The sequence below is a fragment of the Heptranchias perlo genome, unplaced genomic scaffold, assembly GCF_035084215.1.
Source record: "Heptranchias perlo isolate sHepPer1 unplaced genomic scaffold, sHepPer1.hap1 HAP1_SCAFFOLD_74, whole genome shotgun sequence".
Classification (NCBI taxonomy): Eukaryota; Metazoa; Chordata; class Chondrichthyes; order Hexanchiformes; family Hexanchidae; genus Heptranchias; species Heptranchias perlo.
Genome location: NW_027139772.1, coordinates 2,647,027 through 2,664,338, shown reverse-complemented (window position 1 = coordinate 2,664,338; position 17,312 = coordinate 2,647,027). Strand labels below are relative to the sequence as shown.

General features: G+C 46.2%; 1 protein-coding gene across 1 annotated transcript; it reads right to left on the bottom strand.

Annotated features, from left to right (window-relative positions):
- Window positions 1–697: 697 nt before the first annotated feature.
- On the bottom strand, window positions 698–5,810 carry LOC137319146 (probable G-protein coupled receptor 139). Its single transcript, XM_067981489.1, has 2 exons — window positions 5,741–5,810; window positions 698–1,599 (listed from the first exon to the last, which is right to left on the bottom strand). Exons 1-2 carry the CDS (start codon window positions 5,808–5,810, stop codon window positions 698–700), a joined length of 972 nt encoding a protein of 323 aa, XP_067837590.1.
- Between the last annotated feature and the right edge of the window lie 11,502 nt (window positions 5,811–17,312).

Sequence of the window (17,312 nt, the reverse complement as noted above, 5' to 3'; positions counted from 1 at the left end):
CAGTAAGGTCACCTGTCAGTAAATTGGGATGCTTGTCTCACTGGTACAGTAAGGTCACCTGCCAGTAAATTGGGATGTTTGTCTCACTGGTACAGTAAGATCACCTGTCAGTAAATTGTGATGTTTGTCTCACTGGTACAGTAAGGTCACCTGTCAGTAAATTGGGATGTTTGTCTCTCTGGTACAGTAAGGTCACCTGTCAGTAAATTGGGATGTTTGTCTCACTGGTACAGTAAGGTCACCTGTCAGTAAATTGGGATGTTTGTCTCACTGGTACAGTAAGGTCACCTGTCAGTAAATTGGGATGTTTGTCTCACTGGTACAGTAAGGGCACCTGTCAGTAAATTGGGATGTTTGTCTCACTGGTACAGTAAGGTCACCTGTCAGTAAATTGGGATGTTTGTCTCACTGGTACAGTAAGGTCACCTGTCAGTAAATTGGGATGTTTGTCTCACTGCTACAGTAAGGTCACTTGCCCTGTTCCAAAACACTACTCGACTCATTCCACCTTTTGGATCTGATCTTTTCACTAATGTAGATGGTTACTTTTGTACAAAGGCAACAAAAGGGAGAAATGTTTCCAGTTCCTGTTAATCCATATCCAGCGGTGGGGTGCGTTCATTTTTTTTTGCAAAATTTAATGCAGGCTAGGGCTATTCACATAAGGCAGAATTATTGCTCGAATTTATCCTTTTTATTATTGAACTAATTTACCTATAAGATTCAGTGGATATTGCACCATCATCTTTAACTGCTCCCTGAATTTACTCTGAGTCACTGCATAAATAAACGTGTTTGTGCAGCAACTCAGGAGCTGAAGCATATTTGCACTTTCTATGAGAATAAATTTAGGGTCACTGAAACCTTGGATTTGATAATTATTTGTAAATCGCTCACATAAGAACTGTACAACATACGTCATCCACAACAGGATGAAACTCCCCGAGATGGCGAATAGTAAAACGATGGACTTTCTCCGGCTCTCCATCTCTGGGTCACTCTGATTCTCTCCATTGCTGTGGGCCCGGAGTCTACTGCGGGCTCCACTGGCCGCTAGAATGTATCTGACGGTCAGAGCATTGAGCAGAAGAATCAGAACGAAAGGGAGACACGGGGTTAAAAGACGATCAGACCAATCAAATGCTGTCCATACAGGGTTGGTATACCGGATTTCCTTCAGTCTGCAATACCACGGGACATTTTTAATTATGTAGATGGGTTCATGTATAAAGTACCAGGGGATATTGATGAAACATCCCAGCGCACAGACCGTTCCTATAACAACAGCCGCCGTTTTCTCGCTGCAATATTTAATTTTCAGCTTCTGGCAGCAAATGGCCACAAATCGATCAAAGGTGAAAGCGACCGTTAACCAGATAGAACAGTCTCTTGATGCATAAATTAATGTAATGCTGAGACTACAGACGGGAGTGATGGACAGGAAACTACCCGGAAAATAAATACCAGGAATCCGGTTTAATATCACAGCCGTGAGAATGACCAGGAGATCCGTCACCGCCATGGACACCAGGTACCGAGTGATACATCTGGAGAGACCGCACCTTCCTCGGGACAGGATCACAATCGCCACTAAATTAACTGTAAAGAAAGAGAGAGGGTTGAGATGTTATAGAATAGACTCCCAGGAGAAGTATTATATTGGCCAGAATTACATAAAATTTCCAGCTTTGAAATTTGAAGGGATGGAGTCTGACAGTTATTCTTTTAAAGAGACCGCACAGGCACGATGGACCGAATGGCCTCCTTCTGTCCTGTAAGATTCTATGATTCTATATAGGCCAGAGACCTCGGTAAGCGAAAAATATTTAAAATCTTCGGGAAACAACATGTATTAAAAGAAATAGAACGTTCAAATACGTTAAAAATAGCCAATCTTGCAATCAGTCAGTAATACAGACCGATTTAAGACAATTACTCAAAACCAGACAATCAATCAGTAACAAATAGAATAAAAATCAAAACAAATTTAAAATTAATATTGCAAAAAATGAAACAAAAATTGTGAAGACTCGTATTGATGTGACCCCCTTGGAAGATCTCTCAATTTTTTTTTCGTTCATGGGATGTGGGCGTCGCTGGCGAGGCCGGCATTTATTGCCCATCCCTAATTGCCCTCGAGAAGGTGGCGGTGAGCTGCCTTCTTGAACCGCTGCAGTCCGTGTGGCGACGGTTCTCCCACAGCGCTGTTAGGAAGGGAGTTCCAGGATTTTGACCCAACGACGATGAAAGAACGGCGATATATTTCCAAGTCGGGATGGTGTGTGACTTGGAGGGTAACGTGCAGCTGGTGTTGTTCCCATTTGCCTGCTGCCCTTGTCCTTCCAGGTGGTAGAGGTCGCGGTTTTGGGAGGTGCTGTCGAAGAAGCCTTGGCGAGTTGCTGCAGTGCATCCTGTGGATGGTACACACTGCAGCCACAGTGCGCCGGTGGTGAAGGGAGTGAATGTTTCGGGTGGTGGATGGGGTATCAATCAAGCGGGCTGCTTTGTCCTGGATGGTGTCGAGCTTCTTGAGTGTTGTTGGAGCTGCACTCATCCAGGCAAGTGGAGAGTATTCCATCACACTCCTGACTTGTGCCTTGTAGATGGTGGAAAGGCTTTGGGGAGTCAGGAGGTGAGTCACTCACCGCAGAATACCCAGCCTCGCACGTGCTCTTGTAGCCACAGTATTTATGTGGCTGGTGCAGTTAAGTTTCTGGTCAATGGTGACCCCAGGATGTTGATGGTGGGGGAATCGTTGTGGGTAATGCCGTTGCATGTCAAGGGGAGGTGGTTAGACTATCTCTTGTTGGAGATGATCATTGCCTGGCACTTGTCTGGCGCGAATGTTACTTGCCACTTTTGAGCCCAAGCCTGGATGTTGTCCAGGTCTTGCTGCATGCGGGCTCGGACTGCTTCATTATCTGAGGGGTTGCGAATGGAACCGAACACTGTGCAATCATCAGCGAACATCCCCATTTCTGACCTTATGATGGAGGGAAGGTCATTGATGAAGCAGCTGAAGATGGTTGGGCCTAGGACACTGCCCTGAGGAATTCCTGCAGCAATGTCCTTGGACTGAGATGATTGGCCTCCAACAACCACTACCATCTTCCCTTGGGCTAGGTATGACTCTAGCCACTGGAGAGTTTTCCCCCTGATTCCCATTGACTTCAATTTTACTCGGGCTCCTTGGTGCCACACTCGGTCAAAAGCTGCCTTGATGTCAAAGGCAGTGATTCTCATCTCTCCTCTGGAATTCAGCTCTTTTGTCCATGTTTGGACCAAGGCTGTATGAGATCTGGAGCCGAGTGGTCCTGGCGGAACCCAAACTGAGCATCGGTGAGCAGGTTATTGGTGAGTAAGTGCCGCTTGATAGCACTGTCGACGACACCTTCCATCACCTTGCTGATGATTGAGAGTGGACTGATGGGGCGATAATTGGCCGGATTGGATTTGTCCTGCTTTTTGTGGACAGGACATAGCTGGGCAATTTTCCACATTGTCGGGTAAATGCCAGTGTTGTAACTGTACTGGAACAATTTGGCTAGAGGCACGGCTAGTTCTGTAGCACAAGTTTTCAGCACTAAAGCCGGGATGTTGTCTGGGCCCATAGCCTTTGCTGTATCCAATGCACTCAGCCGTTTCGTGATAATACGTGGAATATATTGGAATGCTTCACATTGAGAGACCCAGCAGTCACTCTGTGTGATCCAGGCCCCATAAACAGCAGGGAGAGCATTAGGCAGTTAGTCTGGATCTGGCGGCATTGTTTGGGAAAGGAATATTATCCAGAGCACCAGGAATTCTGCCAATAGTTCTCCAATACAATCCTCAACTTCCATCCCAATCACTTAACGGGGGCATCGGTTTAGTGGCTCGTGGGAGAGCCACAGGTCCCTCAATGCAGCACTCCCTCAATCCTTCCCTGTGTCATCCCGGACTATGGACTGTGGTCCTGGAGTGGGCTGTAGAACCCGTAACTCTCGGACTAAGAGGCCAGAGTGTTTCTCACTGAACTAAAATCATATAACTGGAAATAAATACACGAAATTAGAAGGGCGGGTCAAAGAACATCTCGGGTGACTGGGAAGCGGCCAATGAGCCTCAGTGAGGACAGGGAAGAAGAACTTCCGGATTACATTTGGATTATTGCTTCCAAATGGATAAATGATTATAAGTGAGCCGGGTGATCAGGTGGGAAGGGAATGGGTCTCCAATGAAAAGAAGGAATCCAAGGCCCAGACCGGACGTTTCAGCTTGGGCACTGGGCTGGAGGAAAGAGTTAGAATCTGTAACGTGAAGGGCGGTGAACGGCGTCGGGAGCAGGAAGCGTGTTCGGGCTGAGTGGAGTTTGCAGCAGAGAAACCAGGAACAGCTCGTTTGGGAGGAGCAGCGGAGAGATGAACCGAACGGATGGGAAGAGGAGCCAGGATGTTCCTGTGAAACGGATTACGAATGAATCCAGTCACTCATTTCATTGTCCTGAATTATTAACAATGCGTTCAGCTATAACTTACCTTCAATAAGTTCATTCCTTAAAAAAAATCACAGTTCAGTTACTTATTAAATCCATTCATCGATTCATTAATTGTCTAAATCAATTTTACAGTAATTATGAAGCGCAAGTTGTTAACAAATTAATTATTTAATCAAAACAGTTAGAAATTGAAACTTTTATTAACTTCAGCCACGAGCAGTGTAATTCTGGAATACAAGTAAGCCTTTGAATGTGTTATTAAATCAAATAAGAAAAAATAATTCAATACAAGGAAACCAGCAATTCCATTCAATTCCTACAGTCATGTCTATTGATGCCTCTGTTTTGGTTTTCTCATGGTGTGTTCAATTCGGAGACCGTCAGAAGACCACGTTAACCTCCCTCATCTTCCACTCACATTATCTGGGGGCTCTGTTCAATGGTGGGATTGGCTTTGAACAGATCAGCAGGGTTTGTGAATTTTACAATATTACACCTGTTGGAGTTCACTGTTTGTTTCACATCCGATGTATAGATTATGAATATAGGAGCAGGAGGAGGCCAGTCAGCCCATCGAGCCTGCTCCACCATTCCATTAGATGATGACCGATCTGTATATTAACTCCATTCCCCCGCCTCGGTTCCATGTACATTATTAATCTTGCCTAACAAGATTCTAATAACCTGAGTTTTGGCATTTTCAATTCCAACACTAAGTCTCAACAGCTTTCGGGAGAGAGAGTTCCAGATTTCCAGTGCCCTTTTGTGAAGAAGTACTTCCTGAATTCACCCCTGAACGGCCTAGCTCTAATTTTAATCTTAAACCCAGATGTTCTCTACTCACCCACCAGAGAAAACAGTTTCTCTCTATCTCTCCTATCAAATCCTTTAATCATCATAAACACCTCAATTATATCACCCTCTAATCTTCTATACTCAAGGAAATACAAACCTAATCTATGAAACCTGTCCTCATGATTTAACCCTTTTAGCCCCGGTATCTTTCTGGTGAATGTGCACTGCACCCTCTCCAAGGCCGATATATCCTTCCTCAGGTGCGGTGCCCAGATCTGAACGGAATGCTCCAGACGGGGTCTAACCAGAGCTCTGTCCAACTCTAACATAACTTCCACCCCTTTGTATTCCAGCTCCCCTGAGATAAAGGCCAACATTCCATGAGCAATGTGTGGTCAATAACCAGTTACTGAGACAATCCAGGTAACTAATGTTTTTCACAATGAATAACTTGCTGCAATACTTTACCTGGAACAGCGACAACTGCAAGGACAGTGTAGTAAATGGCATAGACCAGGCCTCTGGGCGGGGAGTGCATTTCCTGTGAGAAGTAGCGATGTCAGTTCCCTATCTCACACGCTCTCTGTTTGACATTCAAAAGATCCCTTCTTATATCTGAAGTTAAACCCCAGAGAAACAATTAAGCTGCATCACCATTTTTGTTAGTTACAGTCATTGAACAAACAAGTTTACGCAGATGGTTTTACATTTATTTTTGATGCAATCGAATGGATAAAAAATGATGTTACAGAATTTTAAAGGGAAACGTTATGTCCTGTAGGGAAGGGAACCTTCTATTCTTACACGGTCTGGCCTATATGTAACTCCAATCCCACATCGACCTGGTCGACTCTTACCTGGCCTCTGATGTGGCTGAACAACCGACTCAATTGTATCAAACCCGCTGGAAAGGAACAAAAGATTAAACCAGACCGACCATTGGTTTGCGACCTCGGCTTCGAATTCGGTCACAACAAGGGCACACACAACCCAATCGACCCTGCAAAGTCCTTCTCACTAACACCTGGGGACCGGTGTCAAAGCTGGGAGCGCTGTCTCACAGACTAGTTAAGCAACAGACTGATATAGTCACACTCGCAGAATCGTATCTATCAGCCAACGCCCCAGACTTCTCCATCACAATCTTTTTGAATATCCTGTCCCACCTCTAGGATAGACCCACCAGATGTGGTCGTACAATGTTATACAGTCCGGGGGAGTGGCCCTGGGAGTCCACAACCTTGGTGCTGGCCACCATGACGTAGCAACATAGGAGGCACAGCACAGGAGGAGGCCACTCGTCCCATCGTGCCTGTGCCGGCTCTTTGAAAGAGCTATCCAATTAGTACCATTCCCCAGATCATTCCCCATAGCCCTGTAAATCTTTTTCGATCAAGTATTTTCTAATCACCTTTTGAAAGAACCTAAGAACATAAGAAATTGGAGCAGGAGTCGGCCATTCGGCCCCTCAATCCTGCTGTACCATTCAATTAGATTATGGATGATCTTCTCCTTAACTCCAATTTCCTGTCCTATCACCTTATCCCTTGATTACCTTAGTGTCCAACTATCCATCAATCTTATTCTTGAATATACTCAATGACTGAGCATCCACAGCCCTCTGGGGTAGAGAATTCCAAAGATTCACAACCCTCTGAGTGAAGAAATTCCTCCTCGTCTCAGTCTTAAATGGCCAACCCCCTATCCTGAGACTATGACCCCGAGTTCTAGACTCTCCAGCCAGGGGAAACAACCTCTCAGCATCTATCCTGTCAAACCCTCTAAGAATTTTTAACGTTTCAATGAGATCACCTCTCATTCTTCTAAACTCCAGCTAAACATAGGCCCATTCTTCTCAATCTCTCCTCCGAGGACAACCGTCTCATCCCAGGAATCAATCTAGTGATCCTTCGTCGCACTGCCTCGAAGGCAAGTATATCCTTCCTTAGATGAGGAGACCAAAACTGTACACGGTACTCCTGGCGTGGTCTCATCAAAGCCCGATATAATTGCAGCAAGACCTCCTTACTCTTATACTCCATACCCCCTTGCAATAAAGGCTAACATACCATTTGCCTTCCTAATTGCTTGCTGTACTTGCATATTAACTTTCTGTGATTCATTATCAAGGATACCCGAATCTCCCTGAATGCCAACATTTCTTAGTCTATAACCTCTTAAAAAATATTCTGCTTTTCTATTCTTCCGACCAAAGTGGATAATTTCACATTTCCCCTCATTATACTCCATCTGCCACCTTCTCGCCCATTCACTTAACCTGTCTAGATTCCTTTGTCGTTTCTTTGCATCCTCCTCACAGCTTACTTTCCCACCTAGCTTTGTATCGTCAGCAAAATTGGATACATTACACTCGGTCCTTTCATCTAATTAATTGATATAGATTGTAAATAGCTGAGGCCCAAGCACCGATCCCTGCGGCACCCCACTAGTTACAGCCTGACAAACCGAAAATGAGCCATTAATTCCTACTCTCTGCTTACTGTCCATTAACCAATCCTCTGTCCATGCTAATATATTACCCCCAATCCCATGAGCCCTTATCTTGTGTAACAGACTCTTGTGTGGCATCTTATCGAATGCCTTTTAAAAATTCAAATATACTACATCCACTGGTTCCCCTTTATACACCCTGCTAGATAAAGCCTCAAAAAATCTATAAGATTTATCAAACACGATTTCCCTTTCATAAAACCATATTGACTCTGCCTAATGATATTATAATTTTCTAAGTGCCCTGTTACCACTTCCTTAATAATGGATCCCAGCATTTTCGCTACGACTGATGTCAGGCTAACTAGCCTCCAGTTCCCTGTTTTCTCTCTCCCTCCTTTCTTGAATAGCCGGGTTACATTTGCTACCTTCCAATCCGCTGGGACCGTTCTAGAATCTAGGGAATTCGGGAAGAGTAAAATCAATGCATCCACTATCTCTGCAGCCACCTCTTTTAGAAGTTAATACTGAATCTGCTTCCACCAGCCTTTCAGCAGCGTATTCCAGATTACTCCAACTCGCTGTTTTTAAAAAAATGTTTCCTCATGTCGCCTCTGGTTCTTTTGCCGATCGCTTTACTCTGTCAAAACTGTTCTGATTTTGAATATCTCTATCTAATCTCCCCGTAACCTTCTCTGTTCGAAGGAGAACATTCCCAGTATTTCCAGTCTCTCCACATAACTGAAGTCCCTCATCCCTGTAATCATTCTAGTAAATCTCTGCACCCTCTCGAAGGCCTTGACATCCTTCCTAAAGTGTGGATCCCAGATTTGAACACAATACTCCAGCTGAGGCCCAACCAGTGATTTATAAAGGTTTAGTGTAACCTCCTTGCTTTTGTACTCTATGCCTCGATTAATAAATCCTAGGACCCCACATGCTTTTGAACAGCCTTCTTAACATTTCCTGTCACCTTCAAAAATGTGTGAATGTGCACCCCAGGGTCTCTCTGTTCTTGTACCCCCTTTAAAATTGTACCATTTAGTATATATTGCCTCTCCTCTTTCTTTCTACCAAAATGTATCACTTCACACCTCTCTGCGTTAAATTTCATCTGCCAAGTGTCTGTCCATTTCACCATTCTATGTCTTCCTGTAATCTGTTACTATCCTCCACATTATTTACTACATTTCTGATTTTCGTGTCATCTGCAACCTTTGAAATGATTCCCTGTAAACCCAAGTCCAGGTCATTAATATATATCAAACAGAACAGTGGTCCTAATACTGACCACTGGGGAACAGCACTGTATATTTCCCTCCAGTTTACAGGGAATCATTTCAAAGGTTGGAGACGTCGTGCTCCTTATGGTCACGGATCCCGTTGACTTGCAGAGGATGCGCGAGTGTACTGTCGCCCCGTCCACAAGGATCAAATGGGAGAAATGTTCTGGGCTCCCGATGGGTCAGTGGCTGGCGGACTTGCTGCCAGAGGAGCTAAGGCCTTTTGCCTGGAGCACCGCGTACCTCCGGTACCTGGGCGTCTACCTTAGCCCTGCCGAGGAAGCCTGGCTGGCGAACTGACAAAAGCTCGAGGCCGAAGTCACCGCTGGCGCTGGACAGGACTGCTCCGAGTGTTATCCTCCAGGGTTCGAGTGCTGGTCATAAACCAGCTGGTGGCCGCGATGTTGTGGTACCGGTTGGTCACTTTGATCCCTCCTCCTGAGTTTGCCGCCAAGATTCAGAAGAAGCACGTCGACTTCTTCTGGGCCAAAAGGATGCACTGGGTCGCTGCTGCGGTCCTGAGTCTCCCGCCTAGGGACGGCGGTCAGGGGCTGGTGTGCATCCGCACCCAGGGAGCGAGTTCCCACCTTCGGACCCTGCAGCGATACCTGTACGTTGAGAATCCTCCCAGATGGTGAGCGCTGACGACGTATTTCTTCCACCAGCTGCACGGCCTGAAATACGACACGCAGCTCCTGTTTATCACGTTGCCCGGGTGGCCGCGCGTCCTTGCGGGAGCTGCCTGTCTTTCACCAGGAACTGATCAGGGTCTGGAATATGGACGCCTCCAGCTGGAGCTCTCGCCCTGTCAGGGATGGCGGCCATTCTGCGGAAGGCACTGTTCAGGAATCCGCACCTCCGCGATGTTGGCCTCAGCGTAACACTGCTGATGGAGTGGAGGGCTCTGGCTGGTGAGCTGACCAGAGTCAGGGGCGTCCTGGATGGCGGAGGAGCGGGCTGGATGTCACCAGAGATGTAGCGGCTTGGATGTCCTGCCGCAGCGTCGAACCTGAGGCCAACGCCATCGAGGACGATTAAAATGGGACCCGCCCCTTCCTCCACTGGGTGTGGTGAGGAGGCTCAAGCGTGCGGAGCGATCCGGTCCAGTCTGACCCCCATTCGGACGCAATTTCTCATTGGCACCAGGCCGCGAAACCTCCCTTGCGAACCTCCGCATCACAACTTGAGCCATTCTTGGAAATTCCCTCCGTGCTATTCCACTCTGAGTGGAAAGGGTTTCCTCGACCTCGTCTCCCGTGCGGACTCGTCCTGGAGTACCATCTCCCTTTCCGGAGAAGACGGGGGTCCCCAATAGAGGGCTCTCAACGCGGGAGTCCTCCCCCGCACCACTGGGGATTTGGAGTGAAAAGTGTTGCACGAAGCGGTCCCCACAAAATGGCTTTTAAGCCATCTCACAGAATCTCAGGTACCTTAGAGTTATAGAGTCATAGAGTTATACAGCACGGATAGAGGCCCTTCGGCCCATCGTGTCCGCGCCGGCCATCAAGCCCTGTCGACTCTAATCCCATATTCCAGCATTTGGTCCGTAGCCTTGTATGCTATGGCATTTCAAGTGCTCATCCAAATGCTTCTTGAATGTTGTGAGGGTTCCTGCCTCCACAACCCTTTCAGGCAGTGAGTTCCAGACTCCAACCACCCTCTGGGTGAAAAAGTTCTTTCTCAAATCCCCTCTAAACCTCCCGCCTTTTACCTTGAATCTATGTCCCCTTGTTATAGAACCCTCAACGAAGGGAAAAAGCTCCTTAGTATCCATCCTATCTGTGCCCCTCATAATTTTGTACCTTTTGCGGCCTGGAGTGTGATAGTTTCCAGCCCCTCTTCCACTAATTGAAGCGACTGCTTCTCAACTTCTGGTTGAACTTCAGTCCCAGACTGCTGATCTTTGATCACCCGGTCCGGAGGGGGGCGGGCAAGTCAGAGGGTCTCGTGGGTCTGTTCCTGGCCCAGGCCAAAGTGGCCATCTCCACGCCTAGGTTAGATGGGGCCCGTGGGGGCCGTCGCTCCGACTGTCTACCTCTCTACCGCGGCATTCTCTGTGCCCTGGCTAACCCTGGAAAAAGAGTGCACGATGTCTGCCGGTATCTCATACATCATATACACTCCACACTACCATGGATCTACTCCACCCATATAATCTCCTCTCGAAGCACTTGTACACTCCTTCTAAACATGAACTCTACGCCTCCATTTAAACAACTTCACTGGGCCATGTACACTCTCACCTATCATAAAATCTACGAATCAAGTTAATCTCCTCTCACAGCCCATGTATACTCTCACCTATCATGGACCCTATCCCACCCATTCCATCTCCTCCCACTGCCCATGTACACTCTCACCTATCATGGACCCTATCCCACCCATTCAATCTCCTCCCACAGCCCATGTACACTCTCACCTATCATGGACTCTATCCCACCCATTCAATCTCCTCCCACAGCCCATGTACACTCTCACCTATCATGGACCCTATCCCACCCATTCAATCTCCTCCCACAGCCCATGTACACGCTCACCTTTCATGGACCCGATCCCACCCATTCAATCTCCGCTCACACCCCATATACACTCTCACCTATCATGGACCGTATCCCACCCATTCAATCTCCTCGCTTAGCTCATGTACACTCTCACCTATCATGGACCCTATCCCACCCATTCAATCTCCTCTCACTGCCCATGTACACTCTCACCTATCATGGACCCTACTCCACCCATTCAATCTCCTCTCACAGCCCATGTACACTCTCACTTATCATGAACCCTATCCCACCCAATTGATCTCCTCTCACAGCCCATGTACACTCTCACCTATCATGGACCCTATCCCACCCATTCAATCTCCTCTCACACCCCATGTACACTCTCACCTATCATGAACCCTATCCCACCCATTCAATCTCCTCTCACAGCCCATGTACACTCTCACCTATCATGAACCCTATCCCACCCATTCAATCTCCTCCCACAGCCCATGTACACGCTCACCTTTCATGGACCCGATCCCACCCATTCAATCTCCGCTCACACCCCATATACACTCTCACCTATCATGGACCGTATCCCACCCATTCAATCTCCTCGCTTAGCTCATGTACACTCTCACCTATCATGGACCCTATCCCACCCATTCAATCTCCTCTCACTGCCCATGTACACTCTCACCTATCATGGACCCTACTCCACCCATTCAATCTCCTCTCACAGCCCATGTACACTCTCACTTATCATGAACCCTATCCCACCCAATTGATCTCCTCTCACAGCCCATGTACACTCTCACCTATCATGGACCCTATCCCACCCATTCAATCTCCTCTCACACCCCATGTACACTCTCACCTATCATGAACCCTATCCCACCCATTCAATCTCCTCTCACAGCCCATGTACACTCTAACCTATCATGAACCCTATCCCACCCATTCAATCTCCTCTCACAGCCCATGTACACTCTCACCTATCATGGACGCTACTCCACCCAATTGATCTCCTCTCACAGCCCATATACGCTCAATCATGAATTCGGCGAACCAATTTAACTATATTCCTCAGCCCATGTACACAGTCCCCTATTATGGATTCCACCCAATCCATTTAATCTCTTCCCACAGCTCCCTTACAATCTACCCTATCATGAACTCTACTAACCTATTTCATCTCCTCCCACAGATCATGTTCACATTTCCTTATCAGGGACTCTACCCCGCCCAATTAATCTCCTTCCACAGCCCATGTACAATCTACCCTATCATGAAATTTATCAACCAATGCAATCACCTTTTTCAGCTCATATACACTGGCCCTTATCATGGACTCCATCCCACCCATTTAGGCTCTGCCCAGAGTCCAGGTACACTCCACCCTATCATGGATTCTACCCCACCCTTTTAAACTCCTCCCAAAGCCCATATACTCTACCCTACCATGGACTCTACTCACCCATTTTATCATCTTCCACATCATATGTACACGTTACCCTATCTTGAACTCGACACACATATAAACTCCTCCCACGGCCACGTGCATTCTACCCTATCATGGAATCTAGGCACCAATGTCATCTCCTCCTACAGCGCATGTACATACTACCCTATCGTGGACTATACCCAACCCATTCAATCGCCTTCTTCACCCACGTACACATTACCCTACTATAGATTCTTGCTACTAATTTAAACTCCTTCCACAGCGCATCTACAATCCACTCTATCACGACATCTAGGCACCCATTTAATCTCCTCTCATAACCCATGTACGCACTACACTATCACGGACTCTAACCCATCCATTTAAACACATCCCACAGCCCACGTACGCTTTACCCTAACCTGGACTCTGCCTAGCCATTTAAAATCCCTGCACAGCCCAGGTCCACTTTACCCTCTCAATGATTCTGCCGAACTCATTTCACAGCGCATTTACATTCTACCCTTTCATGAAATCTCGGCCCCCGTTTAATCAGCTCCCACAGTCCATGTACACTCTGCCCTATCATGTATTCTACCCCTCCCATTAATCTCGTCCCGCAGCCCACGTACACTTTACCCCGTCATGGATTCTGCCTATCCAATTGACCTCCGTTCACAGCCCATGTACACGCTACCCTATCATGAAATTTATCAACCCATTTAATCACCTTCCTCAGCCTACGTACACTGGCTCCTATCGTGGCCTCCATCCCACACATGTAGTCTCCACCCAGAGTCTATGTACACTCCACCCTATCATGGATTCTACAAGCCCGTTTAATCTTCTCTTACAACCGATTAACACAACACCTGATCATGGATTCTGCACTCCCATTAAATCTTCTTGCACCACTCCATGTATACTCTACCCTATCATAGACCCTACTCACCCATGTTATCACCTTCCACATAGAATAATAGAATCATAGAAGTTTACAACATGGAAACAGGCCCTTCGGCCCAACATGTCCATGTCGCCCAGTTTATACCACTAAGCTAGTCCAATTGCCTGCACTTGGCCCATATCCCTCGATACCCATCTTACCCATGTAACTGTCCAAATGCTTTTTAAAATACAAAGTTGTACCCGCCTCTACTACTGCCTCTGGCAGCTCGTTCCAGACACTCACCACCCTTTGAGTGAAAAAAATTCCCCTCTGGACCCTTTTGTATCTCTCCCCTCTCACCTTAAATCTATACCCCCTCGTTATAGACTCCCCTACCTTTGGGAAAAGATTTTGACGATCTACCTTATCTATGCCCCTCATTATTTTATAGACTTCTATAAGATCACCCCTAAACCTCCTACTCTCCAGGGAAAAAAGTCTCAGCCTATCCAACCTCTCCCTATAAGTCAAACCATCAAGTCCCGGTAGCATCCTAGTAAATCTTTTCTGCACTCTTTCCAGTTCAATAATATCCTTTCTATAATATGGTGACCAGAACTGTACACAGTATTCCAAGTGTGGCCTCACCAATGCCCTGTACAACTTCAACAAGACATCCCAACTCCTGTATTCAATGTTCTGACCAATGAAACCAAGCATGCTGAATGCCTTCTTCACCACCCTATCCACCTGTGACTCCACTTTCAAGGAGCTATGAACCTGTACTCCTAGATCTCTTTGTTCTATAACTCTCCCCAACGCCCTACCATTAACGGAGTAGGTCCTGGCCCGATTCGATCTACCAAAATGCATCACCTCACATTTATCTAAATTAAACTCCATCTGCCATTCATCGGCCCACTGGCCCAATCAGTCGATTGACATCTTCCTGCAGTCGACAGCTTTCCTCCGAGTGAGGAGGAAACCACACGGCCAATTTTTATATCATTTGCAAACTTCTTAATCATGTCCCCTGCATTTAAGTCTAAATCATTAATATATACAACAAAATGGGTGAGAAACAGAGTAGATATCCCTCTGCACTGACCCATCAAACAATCCCAGGGCAGGTACAGCCGGGTTAGATACAGAGGAAAGCTCCCTCTACACTGTCCCATCACACACTCCCAGGGCAGGTACAGGGTTCGATACAGAGTAAAATTCTTGTAGCGAACGTAGAGAAATTCACCATATTGAGTCGAATGAAAAAATAGGGACAGAACTCCTACTATTGGAATTGGTGAAGTCTCATCCTTTCCGTGAGAGTCCCGCCAGACATGTCAGCAGTGATAAGGTTGAACCTCAATTGCTGACAGGGGTTAAACTCATGGTTAACATGCCCCATCTCACAGACTTAAGAGCAGGAGGACGCCATTCAGCTCATCAGTCCTGCTCCGCCATTCAATTAGATGATGATGATCTGCACCACAAGCCCATTTTCCACCTGTAATCCATATCCCGTGATACATTAACCTAACAAAAATCTATCGATCTCAGTCTCGAAAGCTCCAGTTGTCCTACCATCTACAGCCTGTTGGGGAGAGAGTTCCAAATTTCTCCTGCTCTTTGTGTGAAAAGGTGCTCCCTGATTCCGCTCCAAAATGGCCGAGCTGTAATTTTAAGATTGTGTCCCCTCGTTCTTGATTCCCCACCAGAGGAAATACGTCTTTCATATCTGCTGTATCAAAACCTTTTAACGTTTTAAACACCACGATCGGATCAAAGGAATACAAGCCCTGTTTATGTAATCTGCCTCGTAATTTAACCCTCTAAGCCCCGGTTTCATCCTGGTGAATCAGCAATTCACCCCCCTCCAAGGCCAATATATCCTTTCTGAGGTGCAGTGCCCTAACAGAACGCAGTACTCCGGATGATGTCTGATGAAGGCCCAGTGCAACTGAAGCATGATTTCTTCCCCTTGACAGAAAGGCCAACGTTCCATTAGCCTTTTGATTGCATTTTGCACCTGTCTACAAGCCTTTAATGATTTGTGTACTTGGACTCCCAAATTTCCTCTCTCCTTTACAGTCATTAGTTTCTCATCATTTAGAATATATCCGATTCATCTTTCTTGGTCCAAAGTGGCTGACCGCACACTTCCCCACATTATGCCCACTCAGTTAATCTGTTTATGCGCCTTTGCCACTTCCTGCATCTATTTGCTGACTTTCCCTCCAACCCAGTGCCATCTCCAACCCTCTATTCCTTCATCCAAGTCATAAATCAACGGAGTGGAAATTTAATGTCCCATAACAGATCCCTGGGGAACACAACAACAACATGCATTTATATAGCGCCTTTAACGTAGCAAAATGTCCCAAGCTGCTTCACAGGAGCGATTATCAAATAGAATTAGATACTGAGCCATATAAGGAGATATTAGGAGAGGTGACGAAAAGCTTGGTCAAATGGGTGTGTTTTAGGAGCGTCTTATCGCAATCTGTAGAATCTATTATATATTCTCTACGTAAGACCCTAGTTTTGAAAATCAACAGTATCCCTCCATCTAAGCTTTCTGTTACAGAAGGAATTTAAATTCACACAGCTGATTCCACCAGTTTATCTACATTTCGATTAAGAGCTACATATAAATTCTCTGAATATAGTAGTTGAATTTAGATAGAGGCATCACCCACTGTGCCACATGAGTATTTTGTAATTGAATTGGTTCACGCCCGGACACTCATCACCAGGGCTGGATGAATGGCGGTTTCACAGGCTCCAGTCGCCAGGTCATTCCACGTGTGTGAGACTAGACTGAATGTGCGCAGGTGGGGTTTAGGGCGACGCGTGTCTAATGGTGTCTTCACCCGGTATCCAAGCACAAGCATTTTCCCTTAGGAGGTCGCTGGAAGGGCATCGGGATCCAGAAATTAACTGTTATTGCTGATTCCAGTGAAAGGGTCGCTTGAGTGGTTTGAAGCGCACATTATGTCGCCCCTTATTAGATCTCCTAGCTGAGCATCAATAAGGGATTGGAATTTGGGGTTCTCTAGTTTGTGGGGCTCAGTTCCAGCTTGATCAGTGAATATCAAGCGTTTCATTTTCTTTAAAGAAACGTTACCAACATCATACTACATATTGTGGTGTGTCCCTTTAAATCTGTGTAAGATCCATATTATGCCATCCGTGAAAGTGATTCCCTTAAGTTGTTTGTTCATCTGAATGTAATTAACATTAATATTGGTGCAACCTTTTTGTCTTACTGAGTTAACATTAGATATACATATGGGATCACTTGATATTGTCAACAAAAATAACCCTGAAAGTGACTGCCATAATCTGTTTGTTCATCTTACTGTAACTAACATTAACATTAATGCAACCTATTTGTCTCACTGGAGTTAACATTAGATATAAATATGGGATCGTTTGATAGTGCCTCAGACCATGTGGGGATTCCTCGCCTCCAGCACATCTCGCTGAA